This window comes from Mustela lutreola, chromosome 13 (genome assembly GCF_030435805.1).
Source record: "Mustela lutreola isolate mMusLut2 chromosome 13, mMusLut2.pri, whole genome shotgun sequence".
Classification (NCBI taxonomy): domain Eukaryota; kingdom Metazoa; phylum Chordata; class Mammalia; order Carnivora; family Mustelidae; genus Mustela; species Mustela lutreola.
In genome coordinates this window covers 8795466-8819492 of record NC_081302.1, presented here as the reverse complement: position 1 = coordinate 8819492, position 24027 = coordinate 8795466, and the positions used below count along the sequence as shown (strand labels likewise).

At 41.8% G+C, this 24027-nt stretch overlaps 1 protein-coding gene across 1 annotated transcript in view; it reads right to left on the bottom strand.

Annotated features, from left to right (window-relative positions):
• Positions 1 to 1765: 1765 nt before the first annotated feature.
• Positions 1766 to 24027, bottom strand: part of CCDC168 (coiled-coil domain containing 168) — a 28587-nt gene continuing 6325 nt past the window's right edge. The window contains exon 4 of the mRNA XM_059144295.1: positions 1766 to 23495. Coding sequence (XP_059000278.1) covers positions 1850 to 23495 — 21646 coding nt within the window. The 3' untranslated portion in view covers positions 1766 to 1849. The remainder of the gene's footprint in view (positions 23496 to 24027) is intronic.

Here is a 24027-nt window from a genome sequence, read left to right as displayed (position 1 = left end):
GAAAGTGACTTTATGAAATAATTGGAAATCATCTGGTTGAATAATTAATATTAAGAAATCAATGTTACTATTTAAGATGTGAAATGATTTTGTTAAAAATAGTTATCTTGTGGAGATACAGAAAATATTTGTAGATAATACTATGATGGTCATTTTTCATATCACCATTATATTCATGATAGAATAACAATGCTTCTTTTATTATAAATGCTACTTGATCTTCTTAGAACACATATTTACTATGCTTGGAATATTTTGGCATGCTTAATAAAACAAACAGTTGCAAAATGTTCCATTTTTTTAACCAAGCAAAGTACCTAATTTTATATAATTTACATACAACTTTTATGTTAACAATAAAAATAATGAAATTATGTTTTTTATATTTAACAATAGAAGACTTTACCTCCCAAGACATGTACTACAACCAATTTAATAGATTCTGTCATCAGAATGATGGTCTGGCGTCTTATATATGAGATCTGTCCATGGGGTTTGACAATCAGATTGAATATGTTAACAGTCTTTATTATAAAAAATATTGAACATACACACAAGGATAGTAGGATGGGCCTCTGTGGACCCCTCATGCAGCCCTCGAACTTCAATCTATGGCCAAACTTGTCTTATCTACCTCTCATCCATTTCTCCACTAGTATTTTTTTAAAACTTTATTTATTCGGGGGCGCCTGGGTGGCTCAGTGGGTTGGGGCCTCTGCCTTCGGCTCAGGTCATGATCCCACGATTCTGGGATCGGGCCCCACATCGGGCTCTCTGCTCGGCAGGGAGCCTGCTTCCTCCTCTCTCTCTCTGCCTGCCTCTCTGCCTGCTTGTGATCTCTGTCTGTCAAATAAATAAAATCTTTAAAAAAAAAAAAAACTTTATTTATTCGGCAGACAGAGATCACAAGTAGGCAGAGAGGCAGGCAGAGAGAGGGGGAAACAGGCTCCCCGCTGAGCAGAGAACCCGATGCGGGGCTCAATTCCAGGACCCTGAGACCATGACTCCAGCCGAAGGCAGAGGCTTAACCCACTGAGCCACCCAGGTGCCCCTCCATTAGCATTTTGACACAAATCAGTCACTTGCACCAGGAGGTGAGCCTGCGGTACCCCCGAGCCAGGGGCCCTGAAGCCCAGGGCAGGGAAATACATGGGCAGGTGGCCATGGGCAGACAGGTCGTGCAGGTGCACTGGGAGGCAGTCTCCCTTCCCCTGGTAGTTCTGCAGGATGACTTTTTGCCCTTCAGAGGACGTTCCTGCACAGCGGCAGGTGCTCTGGACTGAGGTCCTGAAATGACCAGGTGGCCCAGTGGTGGCAGACGGTGATCAGGTGCAGGCCAATGAGCTGCCGCTCAGGTCCAAGAGGAGGACAAAATCATCACAGGAATACGGTCCCTCAAAACCAAGACTTAGACCTGTATTTTGTAACCTTTCACATTGTTGAACCCTCACTGTTGTTTAAAACTCTCTCCCTTTGGTTTCTATGCCCTCCCAACTTTCTGGTCACTCTCTCTCAATCTCATTGACAGGGTCCCTTTCTTCAGACGCACCCTCAGGCATCATGTGGGATGGAAAGAGAGCTTCTTCGTCCCCGCCCCTCTCCTGGGGGACCACGAGGAGGCAGCTTAAACTAAAAGGAGATCCCACCGCATGGTGGGATCAAGCCCAAAGTCATCTGCTCTTCCAACCTGTCCTCCAGAAAAATTGTGCAAATTTACTGCAGAAATAAAATATACCAGTTTAGAAAACAGTTCATGAGGAAACCATTTGACTTTATGCGGTTTTATTTTTCACAGAATAACACAATAGCAACCAGTTTTCCACTTCAGATGAATCTAGATGTGCTAATATCATTTTGGACGAACTGGACTGAAGGACTCCAGGAGGGACTCCAAAATCTTTTTGGGTGAAGTCCATATATTGAAAGAGCTTGAAAGCTTTGCCACCAGAGGAGCTCTGAAGTTTGTTTTCCTTAAAGTTCTTGGGGGAATAGTCCAGCGAATGGTTTGGGGCACAATCTCCAGTGAGTCTGCTGGTATACAGGCATAAAAAAATGGCTGGTTTTGTCTTCTTTCAAAATGAAAGTTGATATCCTCTTGAGGAAGCTTTGATGGTAACTTAGGTTTGCTTGGGCAGTAATTTGGTCTTTCTGACTCATAATTACGGACTTTCTTCTTTCTCGTGCATTTCTCTTTATTCCGTGTATAACTGTAATCACAGTCCCAATGAACGTTGTTCTTTCTAAATAAATCAATTTTGGCCTTCTTTCCTTCTTTGCTTTCCATATGTCTGTGAGGTCTGCCTTGGCCTTTTGCAAGATGTAATTTGATATTTGATTCCGTTAAGGGAGCTAAAGAATGGTTGGTTCTGCCCCTTGCAGTCCATGAAGCCTTCTCTCCACTGAATGGAGCAGAAGATGATCTAGACGGAACTTCTACAGCATTTAAGGAACCATGGCACAACCAGTCAGGAGATGGCATTTTAGAGGACAACCTGTATTTCCTGCTTTTGTGGGATTCATAGGAAGGTGTGACGACTGAGGAGTGTCTTCTACAGCCTCTTACATGTTGGGAACCCAAATCTTCCCTGCACAATGGTTTCAAATTAGTTTTCCTTTTTTTCGTCTTGTACAGATTTTCCAAAGGAATGCCTTTCTGTAATTCAAATAGAATGCTTCGTGATTCCTGACTTAGATAAGGGTTGGCTTCTAAAAACATACATTCTTCACTCTCACGTGCTTCAAGAGCTAAGAATTCCTCCGATTTGGCTGACCTCTCAATATTTGTCTGACTCTGGGTAAAATCTTCAGAAATCTGAGTTGAACGGGAATCAACTAAACTGGGAGTGCTTTCCTGAGTCTTTGAATCAAAAGATTTGGATGTATCTGTTTCTTGAAACCATACATGACATTGTTTATCTTTTTCCAGAGTCCTGTGAGATTTTAACTCTGGAAGAGCTGTAGTGTCTCTCGCCACTGTGCCTTGTTGATTGGGGTCAGGAGCACACACAAGCGGTGGCTCCAGGAATTTTCTCAATTTTGAGTTTTCATGAGGACTTTGCTTCTTGAAAGTGATATGCTGTTCTAACAGTTCTTTATCAATGCAGAGACCACCATCACTTTCTCCCTTGTTACCTCTATTTTCACATATTGCTACCGTGTTTAACTTAAGAGTATGTTTGGGAAGTGCAGCTGGTTTTGGGAATATATGTCTGACCGGAAGCCCCAGGAGAAAACGAAGGTATTTATATTGTAAATCAAGATCTATTTGATGAAGAGACTTTTCCTCAAAAAGTAACAAAATTCTGTTTTTTCGTTTTGGTACCTTGAAACCAGAATGAATACATTTAGATAAAGGCTTCCTTATATTCTGAGCCCTGGCCATTGCATAAGATTCTCTTACAATTCTGGGAAAGGCTTTCATTTGAATCTCCAGTGTTTTCATAGAAAAGTGTATGCACAGCTTGTCTTCTTCTTCTACTGAGTAGTTCTGAAGAATATGAGGCAATGGCATCTGCTTAGCGGAAGTCACTGAAGACGCTCTACTTTCTAGCTTACTGATACTCTTCAGCTTTGTAATGATCTCTTTGCTGTCTCTTGAAACACTGACAATCAATGTCTTCATTCCCCTGACAGGCAGTGAATCCTTGGTGTATTTCTGTTTTAAGTTAAGTTTTATACTATCAATCCCTTCTAGAGACACAAAGCACATGTTTTTATGTCTTGGATATAGCCTCCAATGGTTATCTTCTGAAACAGACTGTTTTAGATAAAAGTTAAGTTTTTGGAAGGATTGTTTTGCCATCTCTGGCATCAGATTCAGTTTTATTTCAAATGATTTTGACTCAAAATGATGAATGAGCTTATTGTTTTCTTTGGGAGTAAAACGTTTTAAAATGGGCTTTGGCTGCACTTTGGGAGGTATCATTGTGGATGTTGTGTCTGGGCTCCCTGCACATGGCGGTGACTTCCAATCATCGGGTTTTGGGGCTTTTACCTTTTTCAGTATATCTTCACAAATTTTGTCATGGATAATTTTTATCTGGGATTCAAAGACACTCTTAATTGCTTCATAAAGAGGAAGTAAACTTTCTGTACTTATACTATGTGCCACTCCTTCTATTTCATTACTTTTAACTTGGGATGCCATAGGCCCAATTCCTGGAAACGTTTTTTGTTGCTGGACCTTTTGTGTGGTTGCGTCCTGGATGGGTTTGCTCTGACCCCCCTGTTGAAGGGGTGAGCCACTCTCCATGGTTCTGGATGGGTGAATCCCATGTTGTGGTACTTCTAGACCTGGAGGGGAAATAACCATAATTAGGGTACTCTCCATGTGGGCGTCCGCATTGTCCTTCAGATGGTCAGACATGAGTAGACCCTCTGTTGGTGTTAGAATGGGCTTTGGTGCCTTTTCTTCATCTTCAGTCATAAGCGCGTCAGGTTCTTTCATGGTCCTTGAACTATCATGCCCTGGAACAACCCTTTTTCCTTTTGTTTGTGGAAGGAAAATCTTTTTTTTTGTTTTGCTGCGGAGATTTGCTTCTGTTTTGACACTGGGGAGTTTCTGCTTGCGCTGCCCCTCCACCACAAAGGGGCGGGAATCCTGTGCAGCTGTGTTTATAAAATGCTGGTCCCCTTCTTTTACAGTGCTTGAGCTGTTCCCCTGAGTGTTTGGTGATTTGTGCTGGAATTCAGAGAGACAGAGTATCTTTTTTCTTCCTCGATTTGTTTCAGAGTCTACTATTTCTTCTGTCTGAGATGAACTCATTGCAGAAATAGAAAGATTTCTTATAAATATTCCTGAGGCATCTTCACTCTGCAAAACTATTTTCTTTGGTTTCTTCAAGTCATACTCTAATTTCTTTCTATTGCTTGGAGTGCCATGTCCCATGTTGTGAAGAATCTGTGAAATTGGATGATTTGGGATTTTCATGGTTAAATATTTGGGGCTCAATTCTCTTTTCAAATCTGCTACTGTCAATCTGCCTTTCCAGCCTTTAAATTTGAGAGAAAGAGGAATATAGGCATAAAATGAATCCAGAACATGTTTTTGAAACAATTTCTGTGGCTGAATATTTTGTTTTGCACCTGAGACTTCTAGCTCCTTTTTATGTTTTTGCCTGATTGGGCAGGTGTTTTCTACATGAGTTATCACCTGAGTGTTAATTTGAGATTTCTGTGCCTTTAGAGATGGAATGTTCAGGTTTACGGTATTCCTTGTGTCCCTTTTCTTGTTCTCCTCCAGCTTGACCACAGTGTGTTTATGCATTTCTGTTTTGTCCACTGCCAGGCGGATAGCTATTTTTCTGTCTATTTTTAATCCCCCTTCCTCCACTTCTAATGTTTTTTGCTCCAGATTTATAGTAATGCTTGTGTCCGTCTTATTTTTTCCCTCCAGGTCTCCAGACTGAAGTGGAAAAGTCCAGTGAGAAGAAAGAGACTCCTGGAGTGAGTCTAGAATACATTCCTCTTGTTCTGGACCTGGCAATCCCTGCTCTCTTTTCCCTCCTATGGTATCAAACACTGTAATATCCATGTGTATTCCTGGTAGTATTTGTATTCTAGGATACACTGTAGTTTCATTGCATACATCTGTTTCCAATGGTGCCTTCTGCCTTCCATTTCGAAATGGGAACTTAAGAGAAAAGCTGGAGTCCAGCCAGGTCTTATGTCCACTCTCCGACTGTAGCACCACTTGCTTTTTCACAACAATCTCTTGTTTCTCTATACCTGGGGAGGCATCTGTCGCTGTGATTCTCGACTTCTCAAGTGATCTCTTTGTCTGTGCGGCTGAGACTCTGGGAGAGAGCATTCTGCTCCCTTTATCATTATTGTGTACATCGCTCTCTGGCTTATCCAATTTATATGAATCTGCAGATCCTGGAGATGCTTTTGATAAAGTTTTTTGCTGGTGGGCAACTTGCTCTGAAACAGAAAATCCTTTTGCACTTACAGGGTCACCAAATGTAAGATGTATTTCCTTGGATATTTTCCTTGGTGGTGAAACTAAAACCTTAGGACTCATTTTATGGTTTAAGTTATTCATTATTTCAGTTTGTTTCTTCAGATTTCCAATTTTAGTGGGCTCCCCGGTGGGGTAGGAAAGAAATGTAGTGAAAGTTTCTGTTTTGTATTTTTCTGGCTGCACCTCTTGCCCTGTAAAGAAATACTCCAGCCTTTTCCCACTTCCGGTACCAAATCCTGTTAAATAAACATCCTCATGCTGTGAATTTAAAACTAACTGACTCAAATCTCCTTCGGATTTGACTCGGGGAGGATCATTCCTTCTCTGTACACTGATCAGGAAGTTTGAGGCCCACTGGTGCACTGCCTCTTCCTGGGGTACGGAGTGTTCTGCTTTTTTAACAATTTCCCCATCACCAGCAACTACCTCCGTCACTCCTGTTTTCTGGATACCTGAGGATTCCTGGAGATTTCGCTGTGCAGGAGAGGATCCTGTAAATCCTGGCACATCTTTGTCTATTTTGCTCTCTGAATCTAGAGACAGGGGAGGGGCTGATGGAACAGAAAAAAAGGTCCTTGTCAAAAGCACAGGTAGCTCATCTTTACCTCTGCACACATTTTCCTTTAGCTCCTTAATATTCAACACAAACTCCTTCGTGTGAAAGACGTGTGAAATCGACGAGAGCCGGGCCTCCCTGCGATGCATCCTGATCGTCACATCTACTGTTTTCACTTCCTGCCTATTTTCTTTCTGTGACACTTGTTTGTTTTCTCTCTCCCTCACAGCACAAACTGCCCCTGTGTCTGCTCTCCTCTTTCTATCTGATGCTGCTGAAAGCATTTGTGGAATTAGAGAGGGTCTTTGAATCCTAAGCCTACCTTCATCTACTTGTATACCTTTATCCTGTGTGAGTTCAGCTGGAGGTTTGGAAACATGAATTTTTCTTCGCAGTGTCCAGGCTGGTTTACCTGCACATTCCTGTTTCTTTTGTTCGTGCCCTCCAAGGTCCAGATGCAGCTCTGTTCTGTGGAGCCTAAGGGAAGGAGGTGATTTCCTGGACTTCACACTTATATCTGTGATCTGTGTCCTATTTCTCCTATCTGTTGTTTTTTCTCTGTCCTGCTCCTCTTCCCGAGGCACACGCTGTTTCTCGTTTTCACTGTCTGGAGTGCCGTCACCACGGACTGCTTCTGTATGTACTACTTCCCTGGTATTTGATTCTCTCTCCGCAACAGACCTTGCAGGTCCCGGCAGTTCCTCACCTACCTGGATGTCCTTATCCAGCTGCAGGTGAGGGACAGATGATAAAGACGAGGAAGCGCCGGACACTGCCACACCTGCTTCATCTTCGCTTTCCTGCATCCTCTTTTCTGGATGTTTGGGAAACCCGAGGTTGACTCTATCTGCTTCCTCCTTTTCCTCTCTCTGGGGCACATGATGCTCTCCTTTTCGTGGACGGATCAAAATATCACCGGTAATGGGCTCGGCGCACTCCCTGTCCTGAGAATCTGACGATTCCCGGGAGCTGCCTGAGGACAAAGAGCGCGCGGCGGGTGCGGGCCGCCTTTCCTCCTCTCCGGGGCGCGCGCTGAAGGGAAGGAGAGCAGCTCGCCCAGGACAAGTCTTGGTCAGCCTCGCCGCACCGGGCTCACGCCCACCTTCCTGAGCCATTCCCTCTTGCTTTTTGGTTTTCCATCGAAGGTCACTTAGATTGTATCTAAGTAAATTGGGCAATTTCTTTGCTTTCAAATACCTATCGTTGGGATCCACGCTACTATCCATAGCCACGCTTTTCTCTCTATCCCTCACTTCTTTCTGTAATGCGTGTTTTTTCCATTTTTCTACAGCATTTGAAAGTTCTCCCTCAGTTGTTTCTGCATATGCTGTTTTCACTGCATCTTGTGATTCCCTGCACGGTAGGTGGGGGAGAGGCAGTTTTGTAATTCTCACCATGTACCCCTCTCCTTGCCTTGAGCCAAATTTCAGGTATGGCAGAGTAAGTAAAGAAGTACACATGTCCTCCAGATGCGTAGCGAGGTCCTCTTCATCTTTCTGCACCTTGCTCTCTTGCTTTTTAAATTTCCACGGCAATTTTTTGGCATCAAGTGCAGGTGAAAGTGGTAATTCCTTTACCCTCGTAGCCATAGATGTTGGGACCACTTTGTTTTCAGTATCTGTTTTGAGTCTGTCCTTGTCTTTTAACCCACAAACATCAAATGACTTAGTATATGGCTTTTTGCCTGAACTGAATGGATCTCGAATCTTTGGTGGTGGAAAACAGGACTGTGTTACTCTTAGCGTGTCTTCCTTTTCATTCATCCTTGTGTCCCATTTCAGAGAAGATGGAGAAGGTAAGGAGGCACAGGTCTCCTTCAGAACCGTTTCTGGCTCACTTTTGTCTTCTGGCACTTCTCTTCCTTGCTCTTTAATGTTCAGAGGTAGCCTCTTTCTACAGGGTGGATGTGGAAATGGGAACATCTCTGCGGTCAAGGTAATTATTCGGGTGAATCTTCTACCTTTCCCACCTTTGATTTTTACTCTGTCCCTTACCTCTGCTTTTGGCACATGTTGATATGCTTGTATTACTATATTACATGATCTAGTGCTTTCACTGGAATCTGCATATCTGGTTTCTCCTGCACATGACCTGGGGCACAGCAGTTGTGGAGGAGAGAATCCTGTCATTGCCAGCAAGTCTTTGTCGACTTTGGTTCTTGTGTCCAAGCTGTGGTAAGATGGAGAAGGTGTGGAGGGAGGAGCTCGTGTCAGAGCCGCGTCGGGATCTCCCATTCTTTGCTGCTCCTCTTCTATTTTCTCCTTTATACACGGAGGCTCCTCTCTCTCGGTCGAAGCACTGCGCTCAGGGACACGGAATTCATGAGGAGGTGGTGATGTCTTTGTCTTCAAATCTGAGCCCTGCGGCTGCACTGAGTCATTCCTGGCTTCTGTCTGTGCTCTGTCCCCTTCTGCCTGTGGTGGGCACTGTACTCCCTTCTTCACGAGGGCATCAGGGGACTCTGCAGATGCTATTTGCCCTGGGGGCGACGATTCTTGGAGCTCGAGATGGGACGCATCATTTCTTATTACTTCTGGCTCGTGTTCCCCCTCTTTTGTGTCCGTCTTAAGACGAGCTGAGGACGTGAGAAAAGGATGGATGTCGCTCAGAAGCACAACGGTTTGCTTGTCATCTTCTTGTCCCGCTTTCTCTTGTTGTTTGATGTTCACCTGCAGTTTCTTTGTCTTGAGTATACGGGAAAGGGGTGATTTCTTTGCCCTCAAAGCTATACACTTGGAATGCATGATGTCTTTCTCAAAAGTTTTCTCTTCATCCTCTTCTCTCTGTGTCACGTATTTTGCTCTTTTCGAATCGTTGGAAATAGCACTCAAAGGTAGTACTGTATACTGCAGTTGCTCGGCGTGTGACGGTTCCCTGTGCCATGAGGGTGGGAGAAAGGGTCTTGTTACTCGTCTCTCTCCCTTGCCTTCTATACCTTTGTTTAATTTAAACTGAGGCGGAGAAGGTCTCGTCAGAACCTTATCTAGCTCACTTCTTCCGTGGATGTATCTTGATTTTTCTTTCATGCTTGTCTGTACTTCTGAAACTCGGCGGTCACAACCCCCAGAGGTGTTGAGTACAGGTGGAAGTGGTGATACCCTTGCCTTGGAAGTTGCGCCTTTGGGATACATTATGTGTTTTATATTTACTATTTTTCTTCTATCTTCTCCTTCCTGCGGCTCATACTCTGGTACTACTGTGACATCGTTAGAAATAGCATCTCCAGCTGACTCTGCATACACTCTGTTCCCTGCATCAGATGACTTCCGTAGCTGGGGCCGTGAAACAGCAGATCTTGTTCTCCCTTGCCTGTCTTCTTCTCCTCCTATTCCTGTGTTCAGTTCATGGTGAGTCAGCGGAGATTCAGAAGCCCAGCTCGTGGGCAGAACTACTTCCTGTTCACACTTACCTCCTTCACCCACTTTCCCCTGCTCTTTGCTTTCTGGATCCTCTTTCAAGGGCTCTTTAAGATCCGACGGGACGTCCTGTACTCGTGCTTTGTTCCTTTCTACATCTTCCCCTTTTGGGTGCCGCAGGTCTCTCTTGGCTGATTTCTCTGCCTTAGTCTCTTCTTTCTGTGGCGTGTGTTCTTTTGCTTCTTGTACATCACTTGTGAGATCACCGTCAGTGGACTTTTCATTTGCTTTTTTCACTGCATCTGATGATTTCTGCTGTGACAGTGCTGGAAGAGAGCATCTTGTCACTTCAGTTACATAGTCTGCTTTTTTTACTTTTGTATACAATTGTAAATGAGAAGGAGCAGGTATGCAAGTGCTAGTATCGGTCACAAGGACATCTGGCTCACCTTTAATTTTTTGTCTCTTCTCTTCTTGCTCTTTGATGTCCAGCTGGATTTCCTGTAAAATTGATTTCTTTCTCCTCCAAAATATGACTTTAATCATTTTTACTCCCTCCTCTTCTTCCTGCATGATATCCTGTTGCTTGGCTTCCTTTACACTATTTGAGGTATCACCATAAATAGCCTGTTTGTATGCTCTTGTTCCTGCATCTGAGGACTCCTGGAGTTCTGTTTGTAGGAAAGAAGATCTTGCTTCTATTAGCAAGGCATCATCTCCTTCTATTCTTGTGTCCACTTCTGAGTCAGGAGGAATAGAGATGGAAACACAAGATTTGCTCCAAATCCCATCTTGTTTATCTTTATCTTTCGGCATCTCTTTCACTTTTTCTTTGACGTCCAACTGTAATTCCTGTGTAACTGAACTCTGTTTTGCCTTCAAAACTATTCTTTTGGGATGCCCGATTGCTTCCAAGGCCATTTCCCCTCTACCTTTCTGTGGCACATATTTTGCCTTTCTTATGCTGCTTAAAATGTCACCAGCCGGCTCCTCGCACATTCCCACTGCATCTGATAATTTCTGGAGCGGCAGTGACGGAAGACAAAATCTTGCGATCCCTCGCAAGAGCGCCTGTTTTATTTCAGGGTCCCATTCCACAAGAGGTGAAGGCGGAATGGAAGCATGGCGTTTGCTCTGAACTGTCTCTAGGTCGCTTGTATCTTTCTGCATCGTTTCCTCTTGTTCTTTGTTGTTCCACTGTGGTGCGTTTCCATGCAGTGTGTGTTTAAAAGGTGTTTTCTTTCCTTTAAAAGCGACACATTGGACGCCCATTATGTCTTTCACATATACTACATTTTTTCCATCTTCCTTTTTTCCCTGTGGCAAATGTTCTGATTCTCTTACATTGCTTAAGCTACCTCTATTAATGGACTCTGCAAATGAAGTCTTCCTGACACTTGGTGATACCTGGAGCTTTAGCGGTGGAAGGCAGCTCCTTGGTATTCCTGAATTCTCTTGCCCTACTTTTATTCTCGAATCCACATTAGTATGTGACAGAGATGGTAAGGAAGTACACGAGCTTGACAGTTTTATAGCTGATTTACATTCATCTGTCTGCACCTTGGTCTCTTTTCCTGTAAAGAGTGAGCGAATTTTTTCTGTGCTTGGAATGTAATCCACAGTGCCAACTACTTCTTCTGATACCTCCTCTTCAGATGGTGTCTTACTCTGAAATACATCCCTCGAAGAGTGAGACGCAGACTTGGGAGAAGTATGATGTATACATTCTGGATGCTCTTCGTTTCCCTCCACATGCAAGCCAATCCCTTCTGTATTTGCAGTGTGGTATGTTGGAGCCTTCAGTGTTTTTTTTACACATGGCAACTTAATCTGAAGTATATCCATCGGGGAAAGAGAAACTGATGTTTGGAGAACCTTGCACGTACTCTCTTTTTGATGTTCCTTTCTTCTTCTGTCATGCAAGTTAATAGAAGGTTGATCTACTGGAGTCTCTACTTCATTCAATGCTTTGTCTACCACTGAACTCAAAACTTTTGAACTCATTCCTTTTGCTGAGACTTTTTTCTTTAGCCTTCCATTATAGAGCTGATCCAATAGGCAAGAAGAAACGGGTTCCAGAATATTTTCTTTATTCTGGTTAGAACTATGGAATTGCTTCACCCTCAGTTTTTCAGAAAAAGTCATTTTCCATCCATGTAATCTTAATGGAATATCCATTAACTTTGATTGCTCTTTTCTCCATGGATTTACATGTAAACTTATAGGAGTGCTTATGTCTTCTTTCTTTGTATTTACTGCCTGTGTTGCCTGAAGACGCTCTCTATTTGGACGAGACACAGAACCCACAATACTTTCAGGAATGCCATCTGGTTTTCCCTCTCCTTTGTGCACTGCAGACATAGTTTGCCGGACCAGCCGATTGGTGCAAAGAAACTTCTGTCCTTTTGAACCTCGTGAGGTATTGGTTTCTTTTATGCCTTCTCTTCTCAATAGATGTGAAATAGTCCTTTTGTTAGTGGACGTATCTTCCTCAGCTACCTTTCCTGTGTTTTTCAAATGAGGAGGTTCCATAATGGGGAAGGCAAAAGATCCCCAAATTGTCAGTGAAATACTTCCTTGTTTCCAGAATTCTTTCTCCTTGCGAGTCATCTGTTGAGAAGCATCCAACTCTTTAAGAAATATATTCCGTCCTTTTGAATTTACTGAAACATTGGTTTTCTTGGATACTCTTCTCCCCGCTGGAACTGAAACTGAATGCTTGACTACGTCTGCATCTTTGTGCTGTGCTCTCTGTGCAACAAGGAATTCACATTCTGTACGTGTTCTGATTCTTGGGATGTCTAACCCAGTGTAACTGATTTCCCTCTTCTGGGAAGCTAGACCACGGCGGACTTCTCTGTTCAAAGGTACTCCTATTTTCACGTGGTCAAGCTCCTTCTTCACTTCTTGGCTAATCACTAACTGATCTCTACACTCTGGGAGAATGTCGAGTAAAACGATTCGGCCCTTTTCTGTTTGCTCTCTAATACACTGTTTCAGTGTTTTGATATTTCTTGATATAGTACTCTTTATATCAGTGGACTGTGAAGATGACATTTTTCTTTTGTTTAGTGGCGTCACCAGCTCTACCTGTGGAAGAAGGTAAATCGGCTTTCTTGGCCCGTCTTTCTCCCTTTCTCCTTCTGTAAATTGTTTAATTTGAGATGAAAGAGATCCAGAATCACAAACAGTGTTCGGAAACAAATCTGCTATGGTTTTATCTTGCTGGGACTCCTTCTGTTTCTTCATTTCATGTCTCGGTTCCTTTTTGTTTCTTCTGATTCCACAACCTATAGTATGAAACAGCTGGGAGACAGGTGGCTTCTTTGCCTTCAGTCTCATCCGTTTGCTATGCACAATGCTGGTCACATCTGCTGTTTTTGCCTTAGCTTTATGTTTTATGATTTTAGGATACATAGGTGTGTAGGCATAAGCAGAAGTAGCACCTGCTTTATTTAGGGCATGTGTTTTTTCAGAAGAGTCTTCATAGATACCCAAGGTACTAGGTGACTGCTCCATTGTGATGTGTGATAAAACAGGCATAGACTCATATGCAAATTTTAGGTCCACATTTAATGCAGTCTTCTCTCTCTTTCTGTCTCTCTTCTTTTCCTGTTGCTCATTAATGCTTAAAGCAGCATGACCAGTGGGATTAAGTGGTTGTGAAATCAGTAGCCCTTCAACTGGCAACTGCATTTGTGTGGGTTGTACATGACGAAACCTTGATACTCTGTCCATCTCTATTTTGAATCTATTTTGTCTTTCAATGTCAGAGGGGTCTGATGTGAAGTACATGGTATTTGGAAATGTATCAGCCACATTTTTACCTTGATGTACCTGTTGCATTTTGGTTTTTAAACTGGATCCAAGTTTCTTCCTGCGTTTTGTGGTAAACCGCCCTCTGATTTTAAGTAATTGTGAAATTGCTGGCTCCTTTTCCTTCAGAGTTAAACGTCTGGGGTTCAATGTGATTTCCTCTTCTAATAATTGTACTGTGCTTATCTGGCTTTCAGGTTCTGATAAAATTGGCGAAAAGAAATCTATAGGCTCCAGGAAAGTTGTGGCTGAATTTTCCTGTAACTCTACCTTTTCCTCTGTAATACGACCATGCAGATTTCTGTGAAGTGTTTTGTTATACAGAGTGCCCCTTGCTGTTGCTTTGAAGGGGTGTTTATCAGTCACTGACTTGGGTGGTGGAATCTTAGTTCCCATAGTAGCAAGGAATGATGCCTCGCCCACACCTTCAAACCAATGCCTCACTTTCATCTTGTACTGAAATTTGCACCGCTTCATCCTTCTATGGCTTCCTATAAAACATCCTGTGATATTAAGCAACTGTGAAACTGGTTGTTTCTTTGCCTTCAAAGTTACATGCTTGGGATTTATTATACTTTTCTTGCCTGAAAACTCTAATTTGTAGCTCTGGCTTTTAGGTTCATACGAATCAAAGCTGGGAAAATCTGAATATTTTAAGACTGTTCTTACTAAGTCATTTTGATTCTTTGCCTTTTCCTCAAAAATACAACTATCGCATTTTCTCTTAGGATTTCCATCCCAGAGAACACACTGTGTTGAACCAGTCTCTGATTTCCCTGTTTTCGGAAATGGAGTCTTTCCTCCTCCCATACATTTAATTCCTTCTTGAGTATGAAGACTTTTTTTCACTCTTTCAACTTGAAAATTCATCACGTGTCTAGAGAAGGGCTTCAAAATAGTTCCTCTAAAGCGTTTTTCTGGCCTCATTTTTTGTGCTGCACAAGACCAATTCCAAGTGCTTCTGACTTCTAAATTATTCAGTTCAGATTCTGATTGGTAAGAACCAGGATATTTCATATGATGGGCACTGAAACTGAAGTGTTGCTTATAGTGTGGAACTGATTCCGATAATATTTTTGGGGTATTTTCCTCTTCCTTTTCATGGTGCACATTCATTTTCATTGTGTTGCTTGATCTGTTTTGTAGATCAGTTGAGTTGGCCTTCCACACTTCCCCATCACATGCTGATTTCCATAGCTCTGCAGAAGTACAGCTGTATGGTATTACTCTTGGTTGACCCGCCGCTGCTTTTGATGTGATATGCATTTCAATATCTATTTTGTTATCAGTTGAAACAGGCATGGGAGACAAAAATGCATTTGTTGTGCTTTTATTCTGTTGCATGTCGTTTATTATAGATTTTAAGTTGTGGTCCTGTTCCTTCCTACAGTAGAGATTATCGTCCTCAGTGATATTAAGCATCTGTGAACAAAGAAGCTTCTTTGCCTTCCTGGTTACACATTTGGGACCCCTACGATGTTTTCTTCTTGGAAATTTTAATATCTTCTCTTGATTTTCGGAGTCAAATAAAAGAGATACTGTGGATGTTGTTAGTAAATCTCTCTGCAGCATTCTATGTTTCTTGGCAATGGGACCACTTTTCTTCCTTCCAGACCTTTTATCACCTGGATCTCCAAGTACTGTGTTCTCTGATTTGGTAGGTAAGATATTTTGATCAACTCTCTGTTTCATAACTTTTGGAGTTTTTATGACATCTTCTTCTTCTTCAGGTTGTAGGGAAACTGCAACATGAACATCTAGCTTCCTTGCAGGGCTCCCGTCAGACACAGTACTAGACTCTGTTTCATCAACTAAGTAGTCAAATGTTGTTTTCCCTGATTTTGGAAATGGAATATTTTGCTCTGTTCCATTTGGTATGTCTTCTCGTGGTGGGATAGTCTTGCTCAGCTCCTTAGTTTGAAATGGAATCGGAGGAGGACAAGTAGCTTCCAATTTACTTTCTGAAACCAGTGTTTGCTGCCGCACGTCCTGCTCCATAAGAAGCATATTTTGATCTTTTCTCCTTCCTGTATTATACAGGAATTGTAGACCTGCTTCAAATAAAACTCTGTCGCCCTCTCTTTCTTTTCTATTTTGCCATCTTGATTCTGATGTGCTGCTTGAGCTGCTCCATTTATTAGAAGAATAGGGACAGAGTCTTTCCCCTTCATGTTGTTCTGGCTGTATGATATTGTTTTTATTTCTTAATAGGTCTCTCTTTTTTACTTTTTTATGTGTTTTGATGGCAGGTGAAATGGATATAGGTGAAGGGAAGGTATTCAAAAATAGATCTGACATACTTTGAGGTGTTTCTTTGGCTGTGTTTTCCAAGGCGACGTCCTGTTCCTTTCCGTGGCTAAGAGCACCAGACCTAGCAATGTTGATTGTCTTTAAAATTGATGCCATTTTTGCCTTCTCATTTCTAGACTTGGGGATTCCTGCTGCATTTCTCCCATCTTCAAATTCAGATGGTGCTGGCAGGGAGAAATCAAAGCCCTTTAGGGTTCTCCCTTGTAAATCCTTTCGCAACCTTATCTTTTCCTCTGGAGATCTAGCAAGTTCCTTTCTAGGGCCTCTTTCAGCTGGGATGTCACTCTGTGCTGTAACAGTTAAAGATTTAGGAACTGATTTCTCTAGCACTGGAGATAAAATCTTTGGACTCTCTGCATATTGTAAGCCTTTTTGTGTTTTTGTTCTTTTTGGTTGCTTCTCAAAGGGAAGTGAATTCAAAATAGAGCAAGAAACAGACTGTAGTACACTTTGTGTAAGAAATGTTTGTTGCTGCAGCTCCAGGGCTGTGTTAAGTGGTTCTGGGATTTTTATCTTTGCTGAGTTCTTTAGTTCTAGTTCTGACTTCACAACGTAAAGCTCCTTCATTTTACCAGCAATGAAGCTGGGGTGTTCAGAACTCCACGGGGCTGCCTCTTCACACGGGTCTTTGACCTCCGTCGTGACATTGGAGGCGCGGCCCCGCCGATCACTGGAGTCAGCATAGCAGGCTCTCTCTCCATCTGGTGATTCCTCTTGCTGTTGCAGTTTGTGACTGAATCTCATTTTCCAGGACACATCAGACTCTGCTTTTATTCTGTTATGCATTTTCACATCAAGTAAAACAGGAACAGGAGAGGAGGTGGCTTTTAGGGTCATGTCTGCCGTGGGTTTCCCTTGTTTCATCATGATTTTGAAGTTGCATGTGACTTGCCTTCTCTGGCTGGGTGTGCCACGTTTTGTGATAGTGAGTGTCTGAGAAACCGCTGCCTTCTTCGTCTTTGAAGTTACCCATTCAAGACTCATTTTATTTCCCTTGTCTATATACTTTAAATTGCTTCTCTTTCTTTTTAATGCAGGTAAAGCAAGTGTGGATAAATCCCAAGACTCCAGACTTGTTGCTGGTAATTCTTGTGCTAATCCTTTCCTTCTCTCTGCAATAAGATCTTCCAGGATCCCAGAGCATTTTATATGAATTAGCGAGTCAATAATCTGTGATTTCAGGGTCTTTGGATGTAGGTTTTTTAGACAACCACTCCCTGAGATATTAAATATTGGTGAAACTGGTGTCTTCTTTGCCTTCATAATCACACATCTGGGACTAATTTTATTTTTTAAAGCTCTACATGTAAATGTCTTTCTCTGCAGTTTAGAGTCAGATAGACCAGGTGTGGAGATAACCAAAGACTCCAGGACATTTGCTTGTAGATCTTTTATAAACTCTGCATTTTCCTCTTTATCATGACTGTAGAATTCCTCCTTATGGCTCCCAACACTTAGGTCACTTGTCCTAAGTGGACACTTAGGATCCATTAAAACTTGATCAGTTAGTGATTTCTTTGACTTTAGAAAAGGAAGCTGTGAACTCACTGTATATGTTGCACCACTTTGTGTCTGGTAGCTTTTCTTCGGCTTCTGTCCCTGCACTGAATCTGGAGGCAGCATTTGTTGTGAGATGTCTTGTTCAGTGACAAACAGAATTTTCCCACTTCCTTGGTTTTCTGATTGATGAAAACCAAGTTCTTCCTTGTGGCCAGAACAGAATTTGAAGTGTTGGCTGTGCTGTAGAATTACTTCTAATGGCTCCTGTTCATTTTCTTCTTCTGCATCCTGAAGACTGTTCTCTTTAGTGTCATCTGAAGTAATATCCTCTTCCTGTGGTGATATGACTTGCTTTACTTGTTTAGAACTGAGACTTCTCTCTCCTAACATACCTTTTCCTCTTTCTGTCTTGCTATACATATTAACCTCAAGTGTACTATCCATGAAAGAATATATTTTAGCCACCACTTTTTCACCTTGAGCCATCTCTTCCATTTGGGCTGTAGAGCTATAGCCCAATTCTTTTCTGTGGTTTGGGCCAGCACCACCCTTCATACTGAATATGTACGAAACTGACGGTTTCTTTGCTTTTAAAATTCCACATTTGAGATTCACTAAAGTTTTCCTGCCTGAGTATTCTTTAAAATTTTTCTTTCGTCTGAATGTAGATAAAGCAGGAATGCGGGAATCCAAAGTCACCGTGTCTTTCTTTTCAATGCCACCAGTGTCTTCCTTTGGATGATTCGCATCAGACGGGACGTCGTATTCTCTTGTAGAAAAAAGGCTTTCATCCATCTTTGCTCCCCCTGACTTTGGAGGTAAAAACCGAGCATAACTCTCCAGTTTTTCAAATTGAAACTGATCCAATATGGGGCATGAAGCAGAACCTAAAATAGTTTGTGAACCATGTTTTCGTGGTTGTACCTGAGTATTTATACTTCGCGGTTGTTTCAGTTCCTCATCTGATTTGACAAGGTCACAATTCTTCTGATATGCACTGAATATAAAGTCTCGGCTACTCTCGGGACCTGGTAAAGTTTCATGTTTCCCTTCCTCCTCTTTCTCATCTCTCACACTGTCAGTTAAAGTACTCACAATATGATCTGGGCAACACACTTCCCTTCCATTTAGCAATTTGTCTTGCATTGGCTGCATATAATCAAGTCTTGCTATCCTCTGCATATCTGTCTCTACATTCAACCTGCTACTCATTTTGGTGTTGGACAAAATAGGCATGTTGGACTGAATGACATTGAGAGATGCATCTGCCCTGTTTTTATTTTGTTGTGGATTTTTCATCTTTGTTTTAAAATTGCACCGCAGTCCCTTGCTCTGTGTGCCTTTAAGCATATGTAAAACGGATGGCGTTTTCCCCCTAATAGTTCTGTATCTGTGACTTGCTGCTATATGCTTCCTTCCTAATTCTAATGTGTTTTTCTTTCTTTCAGATTTAGAAACAAAGGGCTCAATAGAATCAAAAGAAGTCAGGCATGTCACTTGTAAATCTTTAGGTAACTCTGAATGGTTTTCCACAAAATAAGAATCTAGTACCCTCTCAGGGTTTCCACCATATGGTACGCCACCCTTTGTCATGGTGTTCAACCGTACATCAGATGATGAGTTCTCTGCTTTGGGAGGTGGAATCTTTGGACCCATAGGGACTATTATGTCATCTTCTGTTTTGCTGACTTTCTTGAGTTCCTCAGCTTCTCTAGGACCCATCTGGGGGCCAGTATGCAGTGCAGTTTGTGCAAACCATGCTTGGTGCTGCACACCTCGCTCACTAACAGGAAGCTCCTGCGTTAAACAGTCCAGCGCTGAGTCTGATTCACCAAGGTGGGTCTCCTTCCCTTGAGAGGCATTGGGCCAGAGATACTGGGTATGCTGTGAAGCTGCTTCTAGCAAAGTTTTTGGCTCTGCTTCCTCTCCATCTTCCACTTTTTCCTCTTGGTTATGGAATGCATAGCTCTTGTCAAAGAAATCAACATACCGTGGTCTCACTTGCTCTAACTGAGTAGGACAGAAGCTCTGCATGGGAGAGTAAAGGGTATTTAAAAATTCATATAGCAGTCCATTAGCTTGGTTGATCTTCTCCAACCTTGCCTTACATTTGGAGTCCAGTGTCCTTCTCTGACCTGTGCTATTAAATACTTGTGAAATTGATGGCTTCACAGTCTTCGAATCTACAGGTCTAGACTTCACCGAACTTTCTGTGTATGAGAATCTTACTTTGTTTTTATTTATTTTGGAATGAGTTGCAATAGGCATGTGGCAGTTAAAAGTCTCTGGAAAGGTTGTTGGTAAATCTTTTGGTAATTCTGCAGAATTTGTTTCTGCAGAAAAGTAACCCATTTCCCTTGTATCACTTCCATAATCTAGAACATCACTTTCTCTGGTTTGGTTTGAAGGGTCTTCAGCCAGTGATTTTTCTGATGTTAGGAGAGGTGTCTCTGATGTTGGGCGAGGCGTCTCAGAATCTGCACAGCATTGTACGTCGGCTTGTGTTATTAGGCTTTTCTTCATATTCTCAACATGAAATAGATCTCTTACGGGAGAGGAAACAGACTCCATAAGTGTTTCCAAGGATGTAACTGGTGGAGGTATTGCTTCCTCTATTTTGAATTCCTTCTCTGGACTGGCGTCCGATGGGAGGCCCCGGCTCTCGTGCAGGACGGCGGCTTCTCGTGGAGCTGCTTTGTCTCCTCTCACTTCGTCTTGCAATTTAACTTCTAGTGTGCTGCTGCCGGAGCCACTGCCTTTATTAATAGAATCTGAATACTTTTCTATCCGTTCCTCTTCTGATTTCTCTTGTTTTAGCTGGGTCTGACTGAGATTCTCTGCATTTAATCTGCTTTGTGTTCTAATCCAAGGCAAAACAGACATGTGAGGGTAAGTCACATTGACAAGCTCATCTGCCATAATTTTGTCTTTCAGCATCTCTTTAATTAAGGATTTAAAACTGCCGCTCAATCTTTTCCTAAGTCTTGCAGTACCATGCCTACTAATACTAGGCATCAGTAAATTTGTTGGCTTCTTTACTTTCATAATTGCAGATTGGGGACGGAGTACCCCTTTTGCACCTGATAATTTTTTTCTGATTTGCTGTCTTTTTAAATATGAGAAAGGAAGCATATGGATAATGAAGGACCTCAGAGCAGCTGCAGGTAAAACTTGTTGGAGGTCTGCCTTTTCTTCTGTAATATGATCCTCCGTTATCCTCCTGGGACTTCCATCAAAGGGGACACCACATTCTGTTGTTTCAGTCAAAACTTTGCCAGCTCGTGAGTTCTCCAGCCCTGGAAGAGGATTCTCTGGATCTGCAGTTCCTCTGCCTGTAGGTCTGTGTCTGCTTTGCTTAACCTCAACTTGAATTGGACCCGTCGTGGGGCATGGACTAGTTCCCAGAATTGTTCCTGTAGGAAGAGTTTGTGGTTGCACCTCTTGCTCTTTATTTTGCATTTTTCTACTTTCTGAACTGCTCTGTTTTATTTTAAATCTGACATATTTGGGCTTCTGCTTCAGTTGCATGCTGAGGCTGAAATCTTGTGTCAGCTGTGGAAATGCTTCTTGACAAGTTTGTTGTTGTTGTTCTTCTCTGTCATGTTCTTGTGGCTTTTTAGATACACATCTCTTCCCAATGTATTTTGCATCCCAGGCTTTCTTTTCATCTGGTAATTTCTTCGTTGCCATTGAATGACTAACCCCTGTTGTTGATGTATCAATCTTGGCTTTTAATCTGCTATGCATTTCCACATCGAATGGTTCAGAAATGATAGTGTCAGTGGCACTGTGAAGTGTAGCAGATATTCTTTTACCTTGCATGTTTTTTATGTTGCCTCTCGTGTCATGTTCCAGTCCCTCGCTTTCACTCAGGTTATCACATTCTGTAATATGAAGTGTTACTCGTGGTTTCTTTTCCTTCCTAATTACATCTTCTGTACTCTCTTGAGTTTTTACACTTGTTAATTGTTCACTGCTTTTATGCTCTTTGATTCCTAGTGAAATGAGCAGATTAACCTCTGAGGTCTCCAGAACAATTTCTAGAAAATCTTTTTGCTTTTGTATGTTTCCATGTGGAAAGTCCCTTTTCGTTTCTGGTGAACTAGTTGGTAACTTCTCTCCACTTGAAAGTGGAAGATGGGAATTCTCTGTATTTTTTAGTTCTTCCTGCGTTTTCATTCTCCTGTTTGATTCCGCTTCCATAGAGGAGACACATTTTTGCCAAGGTTCTGATAAAGCTTCTTTTAAAGGGGCCTCCTGCTTGGGAATATGCAGGTCAGATGTTTTTTTACTATTGGGGGCATGAAAATCTGCAATACCAATTTCCTTTGCTCGTATAATTGGGTCGCTAAGAAGCTCTTTATTCTTCCAGGTCATTTCTATCAAGGAAGAACACGGTGATTTTAGTTGAAAAGTACTGACCATGAAAGACGGTTCTAGCTGAGGTGGGATTTTTGGTAAAATGTTTTTTTGTCCTTCATTTTCTCCGTCATGCTGCTTTATATTTTTAGTGCTGCCCGAGGATCCTCTTTTCTCAAGAGACCCCAGGTAATCAACATTCTCTGCATCTGCTGACAGAGAATGTCCACATCCTGTTACACCTGGCATGACTTTCACTAGTTTTTTTCTGGAATACTTCTTAACATAGGGAGGAATGAGCTTGGAAACATAAGTAAGATGCAAAGCCATGTCTGATAGACCTTTCCTTTGATGTGATTCTTTCTCCTCAGCATTATGCGTGCATCCTAACTTGCTAGGTTTTGAAGTGTGACATACTGTCATTTGAAATACCCACGGAGTTGGTGTTTTCTTTGACTTTCGAGATGGAACTTTGAGACTAAGTTTACTCGTACTGTGTAATGCTTTTCTCCTATTTTTCTGCCTTTTAAGGATAGGTGGAAGAAGCCCCGAGCCATATACAGAATACTGACTTAATTCTGACGAAGCGATTTGTTTCTGTCCCCCTGGCTTTACACTCTCCATCTGTAGCACCCCTTCTGCAAGTGAATCTGGACTTAGAGTTAAAACTAGAAATCTGGCATTCTTAAAAATAGCATTTTGCCCCTTCATTAAATATTTAATCTTGTTTGAATCTTTAAGCCAAACAGAATACTGGGCCTCACTGAAGTGTTTATCAGACTCTTGGCCCTTGATTGAATCTTGAGTCTCAACAGAATATGAGACGTCCACCAAATGTTGGTTTCTGTCCATATCTTGGGTCTGGGAGGAGTCTTGCATGCTGCTGGAAAATGGCTTCCTTATCAAATCCTGAGGTAGCGCAAAGTATCTGGCCATGATATCAGGCTGGCTATTAACTGATTCTTGGTTGTTAACAAATTGTTGGGCTTGACTAGTAAATCTGGTTTCATAAAATTCTTGATTCTGAGGAGGATTCTGTCCTGAAAAAGAATCTTGTGGTTGGGCAGAAATACCCATTCTAACAGAACGTTGATTCTGGATCAAGGATTCTTGAAGTCTTGAGTACAGATAAGTAATTTTATTCTCTAATGTAGTTTTAGATTTCAAAGCAATTTGATTTCTCACATTTTCTTCCAGAAGTCTGACTTGGTCCCTAGAAAGAAATAAGTGGGCAGAAGGGCATGGTGCCACATCGATATCTTCACTTTCTACAGTGATTCTAGAACTTCTTGAAAAGTTAAAGTCAGAAGAAAATACTAAATTTTTATTTTTGTTGGTTTTCATTATTGAAAATAATTTCTTGGATGAAAATTGTATTGTTTCATGTTCATTTTCTGGATACCCTCCATGGCTTGGAAAAATTTTCTTTACTTCTGAATGAAACAGTGACAAAGATGAACTAGTCCCATTTGAAGATATCATATGACTTTCACTAAAGTGACTTACTTGATATTTACTTCCACTGGTACTTGACCATATTACTTCATTTGATGTTGAAACTCTATCTTCAAAGTTACCTTCATTTTCTTCAGAGGTAAGTGATGAAGAAATTGTTCTTTCTGAAGAGTCTTTTATTCTGAATATAAGAAAACAGTATGTAAATGAGTTGTCACTTAGGACATATTTCAGATAAGAACTCTCTCTAGATTTACAGAAACCCAATATAGTATATGAAAACATAGCTCAACAGAAGGGTAAATTGAAAAGCTATTATCCACATTATAAAATAATTCATAACCTAGTTTCATTCATTCATAAATCAATACTGACAAAATGAAGTAAATTAGTTTCATTTCTCAGAGAATCAGGGATTTTTTTAAAATTTCAAAAACCCATCCGAAGTCTAATTTTGACAACAGTGAGTCAAAGTTTCAGGTTAAGGGGCACCTGGTGGCTCAGTGGGTTAAGCCTCTGCCTTCAGCTCAGGTCATGATCTCAGAGTCCTGGGATTGAGCCCTGCATCGGGCCCTCTGCTTGGCGGGGAGCTTACTTCCTCCTCTCTCTCTCTCTCTCTGCCTGCCTCTCCACCTACTTGTGATCTCTGCCAAATAAATAAAAAAAAATTAAAAAAAAAAAAAGAAGTTGCAGGTTAAGATTATAGCCTTTTA